The sequence below is a fragment of the Cryptotermes secundus genome, unplaced genomic scaffold (assembly GCF_002891405.2).
Source record: "Cryptotermes secundus unplaced genomic scaffold, Csec_1.0 scaffold1016, whole genome shotgun sequence".
NCBI classification, from domain to species: domain Eukaryota; kingdom Metazoa; phylum Arthropoda; class Insecta; order Blattodea; family Kalotermitidae; genus Cryptotermes; species Cryptotermes secundus.
The window spans coordinates 502,950-523,129 of NW_019724759.1; the positions used below are offsets into that span (position 1 = coordinate 502,950).

At 38.0% G+C, this 20,180-nt stretch overlaps 1 protein-coding gene across 2 annotated transcripts in view; it reads left to right on the top strand.

Annotated features, from left to right (window-relative positions):
• Nucleotides 1-20,180, top strand: part of LOC111862970 (splicing factor 3B subunit 1) — a 29,263-nt gene that overhangs the window by 6,033 nt on the left and 3,050 nt on the right. Inside the window, exons 4-20 of one of the 2 annotated variants that reach the window (XM_023848862.1) lie at nt 81-207; nt 5,553-5,632; nt 6,217-6,408; nt 7,950-8,166; nt 8,917-9,210; nt 10,538-10,678; nt 11,126-11,307; nt 11,988-12,269; nt 13,412-13,769; nt 14,172-14,317; nt 15,162-15,434; nt 16,150-16,371; nt 17,031-17,213; nt 17,296-17,484; nt 18,086-18,261; nt 18,441-18,713; nt 19,874-20,090. In XM_023848862.1, coding sequence (XP_023704630.1) covers nt 81-207; nt 5,553-5,632; nt 6,217-6,408; nt 7,950-8,166; nt 8,917-9,210; nt 10,538-10,678; nt 11,126-11,307; nt 11,988-12,269; nt 13,412-13,769; nt 14,172-14,317; nt 15,162-15,434; nt 16,150-16,371; nt 17,031-17,213; nt 17,296-17,484; nt 18,086-18,261; nt 18,441-18,713; nt 19,874-20,090 — 3,552 coding nt within the window. Of the gene's footprint in view, nt 1-80; nt 208-518; nt 2,697-5,552; nt 5,633-6,216; nt 6,409-7,949; nt 8,167-8,916; nt 9,211-10,537; nt 10,679-11,125; nt 11,308-11,987; nt 12,270-13,411; nt 13,770-14,171; nt 14,318-15,161; nt 15,435-16,149; nt 16,372-17,030; nt 17,214-17,295; nt 17,485-18,085; nt 18,262-18,440; nt 18,714-19,873; nt 20,091-20,180 lie in introns of those variants that run through there. The other variant, XM_023848863.2, reaches the window with a different exon arrangement.

Genomic DNA, 20,180 nt, shown 5'->3' on the forward strand with positions numbered 1-20,180 from the left:
GATTCATATTCCATCTGTGTTTTAGTCTTTGTACTTTTCTCATTATAGTATCATCAGAATTGATATTTTTAAATTTTCAGAGCGAGAAAGATTATGATCCATTCGCTGAGCGGCGCCGTCCAACAGTTGCGGAAAAGGAAGATGAATATAGACAGAAGAGACGAATGATGATCATATCACCTGAACGAGTTGATCCCTTTGCAGAAGGTTTGTCCACCATCCCACAATTGACTTTATTGTTTGTGGGTTTTTCTCCCTTTAATTGGAGGAAATTCTTCTTTTGCCATGATTGTGCTGCTGTTGATATTTTAAGTGTTATAAAAGTGGATATATATGTATAATTTCTTATTGCTAGTGGGGTGGGACTAAGTCTCTTGTACTGTGGCCACTTCTGGCCTATTGTACCAGCCTCAGATGATAGGTGAGGGTGATTGTGGAGCAATTGGTGGAATGAAGATTGGCAGGGGAAACTGAAGTACTTTGAGAAAACCTGCCCCAGCGCCACTTTGTCCACCACAGATCCCACTTGACTGAACCCGGGCTGCCCCGGTGGGAAGCCAGCAACTAACTGCTTGAGCTGTGGCACCCCGTCCAGATATATATGTAACAGTTTTCCATCTCTTTTTATTGAATGAGGTAGTCAATCATTGAATAGCCGCGTATACCTGAAGTACAGCTGCAAATTATGGTCGATCTTCACAAAAAATGGTTATATGTGAAATTTGAGGTTCGCACATTAGTGACACTGAAGATTACCAATTTTTTGGACATAGTGTCCCATTTCAGAAGATACTAATCTTCAGCATTCTTATATTATATTTTTTCTGTGTGTTATCCCTTATTAGCACAGCCAGAATTAGTATATGTTCATTGTTTTACTGCAGTATTCATATTACCTTCCTTATCATTTGGGGCTTGATTCCGGAACTTTATGTAATGGCGCAATAGCAAGAAGCCCACATCATGTGCATAGCCTTTGTCCATTCATTGTTTTCCATAGAGATGGATGCTGATGTGATGTGAGATGTTGAAATTCATTTTGTTTGGGCTGGTGATTGTGTGGAAAATAATATATAGAAGTACAAAGAAAAATATGTTGCTAACATTTAGCTGTCTCGTGTGATGGTGACTTACTTAACCATAGTTGTTGCCTTTATAATATGTCACAATATTGTATTTAAGCATCCTGTTGCATTAATATACTCTTCATTCACAAACTACGCTTCCATCCACAGTGGAACCCATTTATTATCTCCATCTCTTGCCACTACGTTTTGGCCGTATATGGCCATCATCAGCTGTCAGTATTTGTTGAAACCGTTTCACTTTGTAGTATGTGCAAGTTCACGTATCACATGTAAATGTGATATCTCCCTCTTAAAATAAATGTACGCTATTAAAAATTCCTAAAAATCATTAAAACAATTAAAACTTAATCATCTTGTACAAGTAAATATCTGCTAATTATTTGATTGTTTGTTATCAGTAATGTCAGCTTGAATTGAATACTGCAGCTGTGGTACATTTTTGCAAAAAAAAAATTAGAAATTTAAGAAATTTAGAAGTTTAGCATAATAACCAGTTCATTTTCTCTTTCCATTCACGCATTGATACACGGTTGGACATTGTGCCTGAACATGGCTGTTTTAATACTTTGTGGTCCGTGTATTTCTAAGAATTTGGCTTCAGTGCCAACTGGACTTCATTTGTAGTTCCTTTGTGCAACAATCATATATCCCACTTTTCACAAAAATATACATGGATGTTGCAAATAAGAATGTTCAGTGGTATGTACATGACACATTAAAATATGAACAGCATGTACTTAACATTTGTCGGTTGCTTGGAGTGAGAGAATGTGAATGACAGTGTGAGTGAATGAACCAGACAAGGGAAACGTGCAGTATTAAACGTATAATATCAAAAGAAATGTAGATGTCGAAGCAGAAATTTTGGAATGTATGATAAGTTGCATTTTAATGTAAAATATCTTACTGACATTTTTGTTATTCTATTAATAATAGAGTTTGAAGAGTTTTCTGTTCCTGTTGTTAAGGAATATAATTCTGGGAGGGTTAGCTGTACAGTAATTCAGTATTTTGTAAGGGTTGGGAGGGGATAGATGAGTCACTTCTACTAATGATCTTCAATTTTCTTTCCCCTCCGAGGATTTTCCACAGCGGAGTCTTGGATCTGCATCGCCATTCTGGGAATTCGAAGCACAGTTCAGTGTTAAGCTAATATAAAGTTCCTAAAAATATATAATATTTTTATGTCAAAATGGGTTAAATACATTACCTTAATCTGTTTCTCATTTAGTAAAATACTGCATAGTCTTTAGTTACAAGTAGAAGAGCAAGAAGTAAATAGTTTTCTAGTTCAGTGGAAAAAGTATAATGTGCATAGTTTCAAAGGAAGGCATGGTAAAAACCTGGCCCGAATTCCATTGGAATCCATGGACATCTCTGCTTGGATCTGCAGCTGCCAAGACCAATGTTATTAGGGGAACTGTGGCTGTTCTCCAGTTCTGGGTTTGATAAGAACTCAAGTTCCCTTGGTGTGAGAGTGTGTGTGAGCTATCAGAAAATTATTAATCACCCCAGCTTTTTTCTAGGTGGCTAGTAAAATTCAACATGCAGCTCAAGATGTTTGAAAAACTCAACCGTTTTGATGAAGTGAACAGGAGAAGTGGTCACGTACGTATCTAGGCGAGATTACTGCATTTATCCAACTGCAAAGACATTGCATCAAACTAATTAAAATATAGTTCAGTAATATTGTCCTAATCATTCATTGACAGATGCAGTTATTTCTTATTTTATTTATAATCATAATGTGAGGATAAATTTACCTTTGCCACACTGAAAGCAGTTTGTGTCATGTCTTTGACTTGGTTGAGTGTGGTGAACAGTTTTCAGAAGTACATAGTTTCAAGAAGATCTTTATTCTAAAATTGCTTCCCCCACCTCTCCTCATCCAAGCCAGATTTCATAGCGTAATCAAAACAGATCTAAAGCTTGCATATTTCTGTTTGTATTAAGCGTAAAACAGGTAATAAAAAATGTGAAACCATTATTCACACAGAACTGAGACATATAACATTTACTCTGTAAATGAAGTGAGAGTGAGATGGCTCCATGCTTGTTCACTTTGGACCTGGTCCCACCTGCCCCTCTCCCAGCATCAGTAACACTTCTTGTTATTCTCTGCTTATTCTTTTACGCTGAAGATGGCACAAGCAGATTCTTCCTAGATTCTGGCAATTATCCATCAGGCTACAGAGCATCACAACCCAAAAGGCTGTAATCTTTAACTTACTCTTTTCTGCACATAAATCTTAATTTTTCAAAGAATTTAATAACATGTAATTAAGTAAGAAGCTGAGCAAGTTATGAAGAACATTTTGTGTTGTAAATGTTTATGGCATTATTTTGGTATTGCTTCCTTTGGTTGTTGTCCATTTGAATAGATAAGGTACATTCTGTAGCCGTCCCCTGAGAGATGTACTGTGTTACTTCAAATATAGGACACACTTTTTTTCCTGTTGAAACATTGATGTATGTCTTAAATTCGAGGAGTTATTCATCAGTTTGCAAACTATCCATGGAGTAGCCTGGAAAGAACCTAACCTGAAAACATTTGGAGTAGGGTCATCAAGCCACATCATCCCCCCCCCCAACCTATAACTGTGAGTCAGCCCCTAACTTCCAGTTCAATCATTGCCTGAGATTCATATTCGTCTGTGTTCGGCTTTCTGTGAGTTTTAACCCATGGAAATGGTACAGTAGGTCAGAAGTGTGGCCGCAGTACAAGGGACTTAGTCCCACTCCACTAGCAATAATAACCCATGGAAAAGCGGTTTACATATGATGCCACATTCAAAAGAAATTTGTTCTTTGCACTGAAAAACTAGGTAATTGTGCAATTGGTAGAAAGTATACAGTAAGTGAGGTATGTGTGTGTCATTGGCAAAGTATAAAAATAAAACTGTTTTTATGTCTGACAAATAGAAAGCCCTTTTCTGGACCAAGGAAAGGGAGAAATCCTAAGATAGATGCCTCTTAGAGTATTTCAGAGATTACGAAGTAAAGGATTACCTGTAACTAGGGAAGCCATACTGTCAGAAGAAAAGAATGTGCCAGAAACAGTAATATACCTTTCAAGGCTAATCATGGATGCTGTGAAAAGTTTATGGAAGAGAGAAAGCTTATCATTATGATGAAGAATGAAGATTCGTCGAAAACTTCCTTTGGAATTTGAAACTAAACTGGTCGAATTTTAGCATTTTGTTACTGAACCATGCTGAAAGAATAAGTATTCTTTGGGTCACATTGGCAGTGCTGACGAAACTTAATTTTTTTTTTACATTCCTCACAATTATACCATAAATGTCAAAGGAGAAAAACAAATGTTAATGTAACCCAGAAGCTACGAAAAGTTACATGTTACTGTCATGCTGTGTATAACCACAAATGGCAATACATTACCACTGTACATAATATTAAACAGAAAGAATAGCAGAAGCATTTTTTTTGCAAAAATATAATAGTTTGGGCCCAAAAAATGCATGGATGACATCAGAGTTAATGGAAGACTGGCTTGGATGTGTATGTGAACATTAGCCTGGTGCATTATCAAAGCTGTGGAGTATGATTGCAATGGATGCATTTCATGGCCATTTGTCCACTAGAATCAGAAATAGGTTAAGGAACAAAAAACCGATCTGGTGATAATTCATAGTGGCATGACAAGTCAGTTACAACCATTCAAGCATCGTGTCCATAAACACTGTGATGCCTCGCTGAATAAAGGATCATAGATTGACACCTAGTGGCAAAATGGAGAGATCATCATCAGTAATAGTAGAATGGATATCAAAAGCTTGAAAGAAGTTCCAGTCAGTGTTATTCCAAAATCGTTTTCAAAGTGCTTGTTTGTCTGATGCGGAAAATGGAACGGAAGGTGGCGTTCTTTGGGACGTTGGTGAACAAAGTGGTGAGGGTGCATCATCTTCAGAAAATGAAGGTGCGACTGAAAAGGACAGCTTTACCTATACTAACGGGAAATGAAATTCACAGTTCCATAATCCTGAGAAACATAGAATTTTCTCTATGACTTTAGGTCCTTGTTTTATAGTTTACTACAAAGTTAATGGGCAGACAAGATTCAGTCTGTGCAGGATTACAAGGATGCCTGTACTTACATAAGGGAATGTTTTGGTATTGAAGAGGACTGTAATTCCATATAAATTATGCTGGTATTTTAGTTTGCCAGGCCTATATTGGATCTTCTTGAAGCTACGTATGAAAACATGATGGAGCAGATACTCTACCAGACTTCAGAATATTAACAGTTGTCTTAAATTTTAATTAAAAGAAATTCACTCATTTAGATTATAATCGTGGTACAATTTTATTTGTTAAAGAAAGAAATTACATTATTTAGGGATTCTTCATGTAGGATTATCTCCTCTGTGCAATGTGGGGTGTCATGTAAAAAGTCTGCCAATGACTAACTGTTGCGCTCGGCGTGACTTTAATTGGTTCTTGCAGGTGGGAAAACTCCAGACCTTGGCTCACGAACTTACACAGAAATTATGAAGGAACAGTTACTTCGTGGAGAAGAGACAGAGGTGAGATTTATTTTCAGTTTGGAAATAAGTTGATATAATCCTGTGTTGCGTTCATTTCTTCAGCACACATGTTCTTGTACGCTGAATTTTCCAGCTTCTGAAAAAGGTCACAAAATATTACTTCATCAAGGAAATCATTTATTCGTTTCCATATTATGAGTTCCTGTTTGCCCTGAGAGGTAGCTTCGTAATTTATCATGAGATTACTATTTTGCTGCTTGGAAGTGTACAGAGCTCAACAAAAGGCTACATACTCGGTAACAGATACTGAACGAAACTGTGTTTAAAATATGTTTGATGGTGCATTGTCACCAGGTAGTGATGTAGGTCATATGTTATCATTAGAAACTTATTGGATTCTGTTTTTATGATACTGCGGGAACATCTTGTTGAATACACAAAACTTTTCTTACATAATGTTGCCTACTTAGTGTATGATATAATCTCAGAAATGTTTTAGACAGACAGTATTCACTGATGACCATGAGTTTTAAAGTATTGTCCCAAGTTTTATCAAGAATATACAGACTAAATACAGAATTCTGGACCAATGTGTGACAGTTGCTTGCCTGTTTTTCTCATAGCTACGGAAACAGATCGTTGAGAAGTCCAAGGATGGAACTTTGAAGGTTGTGAGTAATGGGGAAGTTCCAAAATCTATGCCCAAGAAGCGAGGTCGTTGGGATCAAACAGGCGGAGAAGAGGGAGTTCCAGTGAAGAAAAGAGCCACCAGTAATAGTGTTTCATCTGTTGCTTCTTCATGGGACAAAGAGGATGTAAGAATCTGTTTCATATAGTCTTCTCTCCTGGGCTTGCTACATTCCCTATCTATTTCTCCTTGTATTCATTGTACTTAATTATATTTGGTGATGAGTATGAGTTATAAAGCACCTCATTATGTACTTTTCTCCAGCCTCCTGTTATTTCATCCCTCTTGGTTCCAAATATTCTCCTTAATCCCCTGTTTTTAAACACCCTCAGGCTGTGTTCTTCCCATAATATTGGAAACAAAGTTCTATAGCCATACAAAGTAGAAGCAAATGTATAATTTTGTGTGTTTTCATCTCTGTTTTTAGACAACAGACAATAAGGCAAGCTTTTCTGAACTGAACTGTAGGAAGCATTATCTTAATTTAATCTATTCTTAATTTCCTCATAAATCAAATTTTTATTTGTTCCTGTCATACCAAAATATTTTAACTTTGCCAAATTTTCAACAGATCCATTAGCTGTCTTTGTTTTATGCGTGTTATAGTTTTCCCCTGCATTCTGGCAATGAGACATCAACGTATACTTAGTTTTCTGTGTGTTTATATAAGATATATTCTAAGTGGAGCCTGATTCTTTGAGGCTGTTCATACACAATGGAAAAGAATTCTTGTTAGATTGTATCTCCTTTTACCAAAGCAGTGTTATATTGTATTGTTTCTTAAAACCTCTTTCATAGGCTACCCCTGCATCAACACGCTGGGATGAAACCCCAGGGCATGGCAAGGCTGTTCATACACAATGGAAAAGAATTCTTGTTAGATTGTATCTCCTTTTACCAAAGCAGTGTTATATTGTATTGTTTCTTAAAACCTCTTTCATAGGCTACCCCTGCATCAACACGCTGGGATGAAACCCCAGGGCATGGCAAGGCTGTTCATACACAATGGAAAAGAATTCTTGTTAGATTGTATCTCCTTTTACCAAAGCAGTGTTATATTGTATTGTTTCTTAAAACCTCTTTCATAGGCTACCCCTGCATCAACACGCTGGGATGAAACCCCAGGGCATGGCAAGGCTGTTCATACACAATGGAAAAGAATTCTTGTTAGATTGTATCTCCTTTTACCAAAGCAGTGTTATATTGTATTGTTTCTTAAAACCTCTTTCATAGGCTACCCCTGCATCAACACGCTGGGATGAAACCCCAGGGCATGGCAAGGCTGTTCATACACAATGGAAAAGAATTCTTGTTAGATTGTATCTCCTTTTACCAAAGCAGTGTTATATTGTATTGTTTCTTAAAACCTCTTTCATAGGCTACCCCTGCATCAACACGCTGGGATGAAACCCCAGGGCATGGCAAGGCTGTTCATACACAATGGAAAAGAATTCTTGTTAGATTGTATCTCCTTTTACCAAAGCAGTGTTATATTGTATTGTTTCTTAAAACCTCTTTCATAGGCTACCCCTGCATCAACACGCTGGGATGAAACCCCAGGGCATGGCAAGGCTGTTCATACACAATGGAAAAGAATTCTTGTTAGATTGTATCTCCTTTTACCAAAGCAGTGTTATATTGTATTGTTTCTTAAAACCTCTTTCATAGGCTACCCCTGCATCAACACGCTGGGATGAAACCCCAGGGCATGGCAAGGGAGGCGAAACTCCAGGAGCCACACCAGGTCAGAGCACTCGGATGTGGGATGCCACCCCAGGTCATGCCACTCCTGGTCATGCCACACCGGGAAGGGAAACTCCAGGTCATGACAAAGGAGCGTCTAGCAGGAGAAACAGATGGGATGAAACACCCAAAACAGAGAGAGGTATTTTATATGCATTTTCTGTTAAAAGAAACCCTGAAATGGGACAGTTTTTGGTGATATCTCTTAGGAAAATTTATTTAATTCTTTTAAGGGTTGTTCATCAAAATGTGGTAGGTGGTGTGTGGGAAATGTGGAAAAGTTTGTTCATGCCTTTATGTAAAGTAGGCTTTGTAACCTGTCAGTATGACTACAAATCAGAATGACTAGCTAATATTATGCAAAGACCTTTTGTGTGAAATATCACCAAAATATGAATAACAGCTTATGACATATATAAAAACAGTTATTCAAGATCTTATATAAAGTAGACTTTGTAGTTGAATGTCTGAAGAAAATGGCCACCTAATATTACGTGAAGGTATCTTATATTGAATTGAGCAAAATCGAATAAGGGTTTGTGGTGTAAATGAAAATACCCACTTTGACCACATGTAAACTGGGTTTTGTAATAGGCAAGGAGAGTTAAAAATTAGAATTGCATGACAGTATTTTATGAATGCTGTCAAGTGCCGAATTTTAGAAAAGATCTCTCCTGTTTGGTTCCTGCTACTAAGTCATAGAGAGATGGACAGACACAACCCCCACCTAAGGTGTAAGTAAGTTAGTAAGTAAGGGGAGAAGGTGAGTTAATTCTTACTATTAAACCCTTTTATGGTGTACTGTATAGAACAATTTGAAGTGACTGAATCAATTGGATTGTTGTTTATTTCAGAAGTTTAAATGTGTATTTTTGTTCTTTTCCCCATAAAGAAACACCTGGCCATAGCAGTGGTTGGGCAGAAACTCCCAGAACAGATCGAACTGGTGCTGGAGACTTGATTCAAGAGACGCCTACTCCTTCTGCCAGCAAGCGACGCAGTCGATGGGATGAGACTCCATCAAGTCAGATGACACCAGGTGCAATGACTCCACAAACTCCAGGGACACCTCACACCCCTCACGGCACCCCTCATGGAACCCCTCATGCCACACCGTCAATTATGACACCAAGTGGAGTTACACCCACTGGAACAAAGGCAATGGCAATGGCTACACCAACCCCAGGTAAGAGATACTCACTGTAAGGGAAATAACGCGGTCCAGTGCATCATATTGCAAGACTGCGTCTTTACAAGATGTTTTCAACATTATTGTACCATGCTGCATGTTATTGTGTGCCCTGCTTGTAATATTGTCACGTATATGAATGACTAGAAACGGGGTTAGGATTAGAGGTTGGATTTGTTGACCACTTTAATGCATGACTCGTGACTACACTTAATTATAGTGCCATCACTGATCTCCACACTTTACAGATCACTCCAGTATGTACTAAGTCTTTTCAGTATGCAGTGTCTTTACCATTTATCTCCTGGTAACGGCTTCTAACAATGGAGATTTTTCAGCTTCTGCGCTCGCTTTGTTGTCTGCTGGCTTTCAACTGTACCAACTGAGTCTTCTTTTCACATACTCCTGTAAAAGTAAAGGTACCAGGCCTTGGAGGCCCATAGAGTTGTGAGATGTTGAGGTTCCCACATTTTCTAGACAGTCGGCTCATAGATGGTGGTAAGGTTGTCAGCCTTACCTGCCAGCCACCCTTTACTCCCAAGAATATTCCTGGTACTCATTTCTGTTAGAGGCTGAATCGACCCCAGGCCCATAGTGTTCCTGGAAGGATTAGGTTTACATACTCCTCTACAGCTGACTGACTTCTAAACTTGTCTCGATTATAACATCTTGGCACAGACCGCGCAGAAAACGCTGTTTTCAACAGTTCCTCTGTTGTTACACATGGACTTCTTGCCATGGGAACCTGTTTGTTTCATGGGCACTACCTAGTAATGGGTCTACACGTAACAGTATATTCATTGAAATTTGTATAATTGAGGTTCTCACAGCAGTGCTTATGAATGAAGAGTTCTGTCTTCTGAGATGTATCATGTAGTACGTTGATTCTCTGTGGAAAACACAGCAGTTTATACAGTTATAAGTTTGTTTGTTGAAGGGATGTCCTGAAGCTAAATTTTGAAGCCCATTTTATGAAGAGTTAACAAACATTAATGTTAATGCTGTAAATGTTTTTGTAACAGCGTCAGTATGTAGACTATGTAATGTCAAGCTAGGATCACTAATGAATTAGCAAGGATTTGGGAGGAAATATTTATGACCTAAGTGAGGTACTATCCCAGTTTGGAGGGGCTGAAGAAGACATGAAAAACCTCAGTTAGGATGTCAGTATCTCAGCCAAGATTCGAGCCGAGTGCCTTCAGAATACAAATCTAAACCATTACTATTACACCAGACTCCTTGGCTTTGTAATTTACATGTTTAAATTGAAGTTTTAGTATATAAAGTATCATTTACTGGAATCTGTTCATTTTTTATGTTTCAGGACACCTTGCTACAATGACTCCAGAACAGCTGCAGGCTTATCGCTGGGAACGAGAGATTGATGAGAGGAACCGTCCACTTTCAGATGATGAGCTTGATGCTATGTTTCCTCCAGGTTACAAAGTCCTCACGCCACCTGCAGGTAAGATTTGCAGTTGCTAGTGATTCTGTAGAGGATCAAAAGGTCAAGCAAACCATTAGAATGGTAATTATAAGCGATGAGATAACAGTAGAAGTGCAGCATGTTTCATGTTAAACATAACCTGGCATTGTTGGATTTGAGATTCTCACAACAGTTGCTGTGAAGAGTACAATCTTTGGCTTGTAATTCCATATAATTCAGGGATAGCCTGACTTTTCAGAAGAACACGTCATCTTCATATTCAGGATTTTGAAGGGTAAGCCAAGAAAGAAACCAACAGAAGCTAAGCTCATCTTGTCACGTTTTTCAGCTGGTTTCTTGCATGGTTTCCTCTTGTTTTAATGCCATGTAGTTCACATAGAGTAATGTAATGAATGTTTGCATGAGGGTCCTACATTTCAGAGGAGTATTGGTAAATTGGATGTTAATTATAACTTTATGTTACAGGTTATATTCCCATTCGTACCCCAGCACGAAAGCTAACGGCTACACCGACGCCTATTGCTGGTACACCAGCTGGATTCTTCATCCAACAGGAAGACAAATCAGCAAAGTATATGGACAATCAGCCAAAAGGAAACCTTCCATTCATGAAGCCAGAAGATGCACAGTACTTTGATAAGTTGTTGGTGAGACATTTTGCTTATTTGTTATAATTCACTTTTTGTTTTGTTTGCACATTGTTACAGTAACAATTGTAATATGAGAATTTGAAGGTTTTAAGCATTATATTCCTCTAGTATTTCAGAACATACTTTGTAGGAGATAATTCACAACACTGTCAGTAGTTAGACTGTATAGTGTTATATGGTAGGAAGGTAGATGAATGATGAGTTGGAAAGAATTTGGAAGGAAACGGTCATGACCTAAATAAACGTGCTGTCCTGGCATTTGCCTGTATGGCTGAGGAAAAAGCATGTAAAACCTAAGAATAGATAGTTTCCCACTTGAGATTTGAACCAAGCACCCCCTGAATGCAAGTCTAGAGTAGTACCACTGTGCTAACTGCTTGGTAAGACAGAATAGGAACATTGTAATGATGAATGTAAATAGGATTGAAGGTTCAGATGGTTTTCTTTATCATTGTATACAGTCAAATCTATACGTGATCTTCATTGGTTTCTTCTCCCCCCCCCCCATTGTGTGTGTGTGTGTTTTNNNTTTTTTTTCGGTGATCCCAAGTAAATCTCAGTGTTAAAATTTCCTGCATTTAAGATTTCCCTCGGCTCAGTGTTCAGACCTGCTACTTCCCAAAGAAACCGTAAACAGTGTTTTTACTGTAAATCATTACATCCTCTTTTATATTTAGGTTGAAGTAGATGAAGAGAGCTTGAGCCCTGAGGAGCAAAAGGAACGCAAGATAATGAAACTGCTGCTGAAGATAAAGAATGGAACACCACCAATGCGCAAAGCTGCCCTTCGGCAGATCACAGATAAAGCGCGTGAGTTTGGAGCGGGACCACTTTTTAATCAGATACTGCCATTGCTGATGTCACCAACTCTGGAAGATCAGGAGAGACATCTTCTGGTGAAAGTTATCGATCGCATTCTGTACAAACTAGATGATTTAGTGAGACCCTATGTTCACAAGGTGAGAGGCTGCATCATATGTTGGGCATTGTAATGCTTTGGATTTATACTGATGGGTCATAAACATATATGTATAAAATTGTATACTGGACCTTATGTACGTCAACAGTTTTGTTAATTCTGGTAGTGAAAACAAGAGAAATCTATTTCCTCTTCCTACCGTAATTTCTGTGGCACACTGTAGCGTAGTGGTTGAGGGGCTAGGCTACAAGCTGGAAGGTCACGGGTTCAAATCCCGATGAGGTCATTGGATTTTTTTCAGTTTACCTAATCCTTCCAGCTGCACTAGGCCCTGGGGTTTACTCAGCCTCTAACAGAAATGAGTACCAGGAATTAATTAAATAATTTTCCTGGGGAGTAAGGTGCGTAAGGCTGACAACCTTACCGCCATCTTTGAGCCGATTGTCTAGATAATGTGGGACCCTTAACGTCTCACAACCCTATGGGCCTTCACGGCCTGCTACAGGGATAGCTTTACTTACTTTTTTACTTTACCATAATTTCTACTTTATACGAGTCAGTGGACTAAAAGTCTCTTCCCATAGTTCTGCATTTACAGTTTCCTACCCAGTCTTCCCATCCTTCTTGATGTCTCCCAGTATCTAGCCAAACTGTCTTGTTCTAAGTCAGCCCACATGCCTTTTTCATTTACATTACCTTACCCTTCTTGGTATCTTGTTATATACTTCTTTTGTATACTGCTCTCCTTTGCAAGGCTTCAGAAGAACATAAACCTCAGGAAGAAGATAACTCTAGAAACTTGAAAATTATGCATAAAAATGTAATTTTGCAATTTATGCTGCTCTGTATAGACAGAGTTTGAAGTGTTTAAACAAAGTAGGCATCAGAAAATTTTCCTGGGTCTTGCTTTGATGTTACATTTTGTTTTTGCATCAGACCTTGAAGGCCTACCATGTTATTTATAGAGACAAAAACTAATGAGAGTTTGACAAAGGGCACATAATAACATTTAGAAAAAGAGAAAGCTTGAACCAATGAGTGCAAAAGTAAAGTAAGAATTTATTGATAATTCATAGTATACACTATCAGAGAAACTGAATATGTATAATGTGTGATGTGTCTTAGAAAGGGTATATTTAATTATTTTTATTTGCAAGATTTCAGTACCATTTGTTTTTCTAGATTCTGGTCGTGATTGAGCCGCTGCTTATTGATGAAGACTACTATGCTCGAGTGGAAGGTCGTGAAATCATCTCTAACTTGGCTAAAGCTGCTGGCTTGGCAACCATGATTTCAACAATGAGACCAGATATTGACAATATTGATGAGTATGTCCGTAACACAACAGCTAGAGCATTTGCAGTTGTAGCGTCCGCTTTGGGTATTCCCTCGCTGCTTCCTTTCTTAAAAGCTGTGTGTCGCAGCAAAAAGTCATGGCAGGCCAGGCATACAGGAATCAAGATTGTGCAGCAGATTGCAATCTTGATGGGATGTGCAATTCTCCCTCATCTCAAGAGTCTTGTCGAAATTATAGAACATGGTAAGGCAACATTCTGCTCCATATTTAAATGTAATAAGTATAAATTAAGGCAGATACTAATTTTAATAGCCATCACATAAATATATCACATATTTTAATTATATGATTTTATGCTGTTGCCTAAACTGACATTCAGTCAGCCACAATCTCATAAGTCAAGTGTATTTTGTACGTATAATATCCACCAAAACTGCATTGTATTAAACAGTCTCTTCGCAAGGAAAAGCTGTGTGAAGAGAGGGAATTATGTGTGTTGTGTGGAGTTCTTAAAGTTGTTATTTTTTTAAAAACTGTACTCCTTGTCTGAATGCAGTGTCACTGACATAAATCCTTAGTGAAGAATCCAACATACTCGTAAGGTATACCTGTATAGTTAACATGTTTCATATTTGTTTTGTCCAGGTTTGGTCGATGAGCAGCAGAAAGTGCGAACAATCACGGCCTTGGCTATTGCAGCTCTGGCAGAAGCCGCAACTCCATACGGAATTGAGAGTTTTGATTCTGTTCTGAAACCTTTATGGAAGGGTATAAGAACACACAGAGGAAAGGTGAGGTTCTGAGGGTGTGAGAAGACTGATACTCGCATAATCATCTTGAAAATGCTGTTTTTATAATTCAGGTTACTAGTATTTGTTACTGCACTAAGGCCATGGAGAAAAGTCTCATGTCTACTATCGTATTCCCTCCACCAACCGTCTGTAATGCAAACACGTTTTATTTTGAAATGGCCATCATCGGGCAACCATTAATTGATCGAAATTGCTGCACTCCATGGGCTCACATGTCAGTATATTTACATGATATTATTGCATGTTGTCATATTCAAGAATGTACGCCCTCACTTTCCTCATGCTATTTTCGGGTTGTGGTGTTCGTGCTGTGTTTGTTTGTACATAGCTTATGTAGGTGGGGTGTGTGTCCCTTGTATTTCTCATTACAGTGTTAAGTTTATAGAGTTAACTGCCACAGCATTTCGCAGTATAGTTATCCTAATGTCCCTGCTTGAGAGTGAACTGGAACATCAGAGTCAGTCTGTATCCTTTTAAACAATCTTTAATCTATTCAGCTGACTTTTTCTTTCAGATAGGTTAAAAAGTAAGGAGTATGCAAAATTTTAATATCTAATTTAAAGGTTCAATCTTGTAAAGTAAATTACTTTTTTCAGTAAAAAACATTGTTTTGCTAACTGTATATTTACTGTAATGCTAAATAATTGTTTTGTCTACTGGTTTACTAAAACAATTTAAACACTTCTCAATCTCTGCATTGTACTATATTAGAACGTACAGTGACTGGTTTGAGCACACTGCATGTGGCGTATCAGAGGATTAGAGAAATTTTGTAGGTTCTGTCATGATCTGTAATTAATGCTCGCTTTGCATTTGTTTCCAGGGGCTTGCTGCCTTCTTGAAAGCCATTGGTTATTTGATTCCTTTAATGGATGCTGAATATGCAAACTACTATACCAGAGAAGTGATGTTGATTTTGATCCGAGAATTCCAGTCTCCTGACGAGGAAATGAAGAAGATTGTATTGAAGGTGGTGAAACAGTGCTGTGGAACTGATGGTGTGGAGTCACAGTACATAAAGGATGAGATCCTTCCACACTTCTTCAAACACTTCTGGAATCATCGAATGGCACTGGATCGCAGAAACTACAGACAAGTAATTTTGGAATTTCAAGTCGATATGTCATATTTAGCAGACATTTTCATCTATTTTATGTGCAGATGTTTAATAATTTATTCTTGCTCTGATGTCATTTTTGTGAGAGTGTTCAGAATTTTGTTTAACTCAAAACAAGAATATTATCTTACTATATTCATGCAAGCATAAGATAAGATTGCTCTGAATTATGTTCTTCCAAATTTGAATTCAAAATATTACTTTCTGCTTTAGTTATTTTCATGTAGGCAGTTTTCTTGCATGCAAATCTTGGTTACACTGCAAACATCAAACTTTCAGAACCAGAAACTTGAATTTGGGTTACTGGTCACTGGTAAAGAAGTTATGTAGGGTTATCTTCATTTCTGGGAGTGTTCCTATTTGAAGCAGAAAAATATGGGTTAGTGCAGTTGAGAACAGCTCTTGGTACACTGAAATCGTGATTAATGTTGTCCTATTTAGTAAAATCCTGAATTTAGCACATATATTTTCTGGTCCCAAGCAAAGAATGATGTAAACAGTGTATTATTTTTCCATATTTATTGAATTTTGATTTGGTAATAACCCACATTTAGTGTAAGAAACTTTCCGTCTTCCAGAACATATACCGTTGTTTAATGTGATATCTCTCTACCTAAGATCATTCCTGCACATTCTCTGTGCAAATTATGATGGTCAAACATCAAGAATGCTTAAGTGTTAATGTTTGTTACAGCTTGTGGATACAACTGTGGAGATTGCCAATAAAGTTGGTGCTTCTGAGATTATCAACCGTGTGGTTGATGATCTGAAGGATGAAAATGAACAGTACCGTAAAATGGTGATGGAAACCATTGAGAAAATCATGGGGAACCTTGGAGCAGCTGACATAGACTCTCGTCTTGAAGAGCAGCTTATTGATGGTATCCTGTATGCATTCCAAGAACAGACAACTGAGGTAAACAAGGAGTCTGAGCCCTGACAAGAAATAAGACCACCTCATTACATTATTCTTGTAGAATTCGTACTTATTATGTCATGTCCACATTTATGCTAAAACATGCTGTGGAAACACACAGTATTAAAACATCCTGTGGAGGAGGGAAACAATTGTACTGGCAGTGAAACAAACTGTTATTTCCATATTGCACTGTATTTTCAGCTTGTAATATTTGGATGTGGAAGCCTGTAAAGGCTGAAGAAAATGGAGTGGTAGGCATGTCACAAACTTTTGCAGCAGCATCTTATAATTAAAATGAATAATACAAATTTCCACTGTCAGGTGCAAAAAAAAAAAAGTGAAATCTCCTTGGGAGATCGGCTGTGCCATTATTAATTGCATTTCCAGCATTTCAGAGACACTCTGCTTCCATTATGAAGAACTGACTGCCTTAGGATGGGGACTGGCTTTTGTGAACATGGTAATGGAGTCCATGAATTGCTGGATGTTTCTTGATCATGACTCTTTACCTCATGGACTTTGATATGATGTGATATATTGGGGAGAGGGAGAAGCATCAGTGTCTTTTTCTAGCCGTATTGCATTCATAGTCCTGAACTCCTACCCAAGTTGTCCTTAAATGCTGTTTTTAATAGCCTTAACTGATGTATTTTTAGGATGTTGTGATGCTGAATGGTTTTGGTACAATCGTCAATCAGTTAGGAAAACGCGTGAAACCATACTTGCCTCAGATCTGTGGTACCATCCTGTGGCGACTCAACAACAAGTCAGCCAAAGTTCGTCAGCAAGCTGCTGACCTCATATCAAGGATAGCTGTCGTCATGAAGACCTGTCAAGAGGTGAGGTTGCGTACTTCAGCAGATACTTGTTAATATAGAAAGTCTGTTTGAAGCAATTTAATTACTGAATTTACTGTTTCAGGAAAAACTTATGGGGCACTTGGGTGTTGTGTTGTATGAATACTTGGGTGAAGAGTATCCAGAAGTTCTGGGTAGCATTCTTGGGGCACTCAAAGCCATTGTGAATGTCATTGGCATGACAAAAATGACACCACCCATCAAGGATCTTCTTCCACGACTGACGCCTATTCTCAAGAACAGGCATGAAAAGGCAAGATATATTTTTTCATGTGGATGCTCACCTAAGTTAAACCTTGACACAATGACACTGGAACGTCATTCAGTCTGACAAATGTTTCAATAAGTCAGTTCTGCTGCAGTTTTTAGTTCATTTTTTTTTTTTATTATTATTATTATTTTCTAACTAGCTCGATTATATTGTTATATGCTTCATCATATAAACATTCTGCACTTGTGACATTTATTGTGTGGACATGAAGTATCATAAATTGATTCATTCTGTCACCCCCCCCCCAGACAAATTTTGTGTTTTGTTTTGTCAGTTGTCTCACTTCTTGTGCCTCTGTTTATGGTCATAACATGGTTATGTATACCAGCAGGCTCTGTATCTATTTGGATTCTGTAAATATGAAATCAAGTGTGTTTGGTATCTTGAGGGTAAGAAGTCACTGAATTTGAAGTAGATTATATCTCTCTTTGGAATAAACTGCAGTCTATGTATTTTTCATGCACCAAATTGTGGATTGTTGACCATTCTGATGCCTTTGCTAAAGATCAATAATTCACTTCTGAACTGGTAGAAGGACCCATGATGTTTTGAGAAGATGCTTGATTGTTAATCTCTTGTTTAGGTCCAAGAAAACTGTATAGATTTGGTTGGTCGTATTGCCGACAGAGGTCCAGAATATGTATCTGCTCGAGAGTGGATGAGAATATGTTTTGAACTTCTTGAGTTGTTGAAAGCTCACAAAAAGGCCATACGAAGAGCTACAGTCAACACATTTGGTTACATTGCCAAAGCTATAGGGTGAGTAAGCATTTCTGTGACTGGTTATTTTGCATCATACTGCTAAAATGCTGACATTTAACTGCTAGCAATTAGAAAACTGATATGATTATATGTGATGCTATTTCCATGAAACAATATGATTTAAATCAATTGCAAATTGTGTGTATGAACTTAATTTTTCTTCTCTCTCTGTTTAGTCCACATGATGTACTGGCTACACTGCTGAATAACTTAAAGGTTCAGGAGCGTCAGAATCGTGTATGCACAACTGTGGCCATTGCTATTGTAGCTGAGACATGCTCCCCATTCACAGTTTTGCCAGCCCTTATGAATGAATATAGAGTTCCAGAACTGAATGTTCAGAATGGTGTTCTGAAGTCCTTATCATTTTTGTTTGAATACATTGGGGAAATGGGCAAGGATTACATTTATGCTGTTACACCACTGTTAGAAGATGCCCTCATGGACAGGTATGTATGAAGTGGGATCTCTGTTGCAATAAACATTTTCTTCATAATGGTACACAAAATGGATTTTAGTTGTATGTTGAGGGAACCTGATCAAGGAGGAATGCAAAACTTTAACCCTTGAATGACGGCTTCATTATACATTGTGATCATTTTAGGACTTCCACAAACCGTTGAGCCTTTCAGGCAAAAGAATTGGATGTTCGTTTCATCACATTGGGCCATGAAGATGTAGACTGAAAGTAGAACCATCCATCTTTTGCCTAACATATTGAAAATCCAGGTCAATTCTAAAGGCTGCTGATGATATGTTACACTCAGGTTCACTGTGTTTCTGAACTTTGCTTATCATCCCATATTCTGAAGAATTCTTGCAGAATGCAAGATGGTGAACAGTGTCCAGAAATTCTGTAATTTAAAAAACTTAGCAGGGTTATGGCAGATGCTGGAAATGCTCTGTTGTTGTCATTTGATGTTTTTCTGATGGTCCTCCCTTGTTGAATCGTCAGATTGAATGATCAGTGAGTGCCCAGGTTAAGCAACATGGACTGAGTATGCCCAGTGTTTGTCTGGCAGTCCACAATTGGACAGATACTGGGATCCAAGCACATACTCTTCGGTTGTAAGTGCAGTATTTGTCCACGCCACTCCTCAGCTTCATCCCTGATGATGGAGGTAGTCTCTGAAAGTTTGAATGGAACTCCTTCACACAGCTGATGGAGAGGAGTTCATGGTATAGTCTTTAAGAAGGCTTCAGATCAATTAATGATAACATGTTTAGATGTTTTAAGATAGCTGCAGTTTTGTACATAAAATAGTTAATTACAGGAAACTGGTTCTTTGGTGAGGAGGGAATGTGTAAAAGCAGATTACTTAGAGAGGAAGAAGCTATACTTGATGGACACATCAGTTGGGGTCATAAAACACTAACTGCTTGAATCCACAAAGATGGTAACGTAAAGTCTCCTGTAGTAGGAACTTCTTGGTTTGTGGGAGAGGAGAGGGGGTTAGTTAACACTGTCAATATCTTAGACTATGTAGCATCAGAAAGTACTTGTTAATGCATCTCTTAGTTCAACAGCAAGATTTCTCAGTTTTTGAAGTCCACACAGCAGTGGAATATTTTAACAATATGACATAGCACTGTGTTGTATTTCTTTCAGAGACCTTGTCCACAGGCAGACTGCTTGTGCGGCCATCAAACACATGGCTCTGGGTGTGTATGGATTTGGTTGTGAGGATGCTCTCATACATTTGCTGAACCATGTGTGGCCTAATATATTTGAGACATCGCCACATCTTGTGCAAGCTTTCATGGACTCAATTGAAGGCCTTCGTGTTGCTTTGGGACCAAATAAAATACTACAGTATGTGTTACAGGTGAGTTCATATATTTTTATGTATTGTATTAGTTGATCAGAACATTGAAATTCTTTTATGAGAGAATAATCCATTTACTCAATTCAGCCA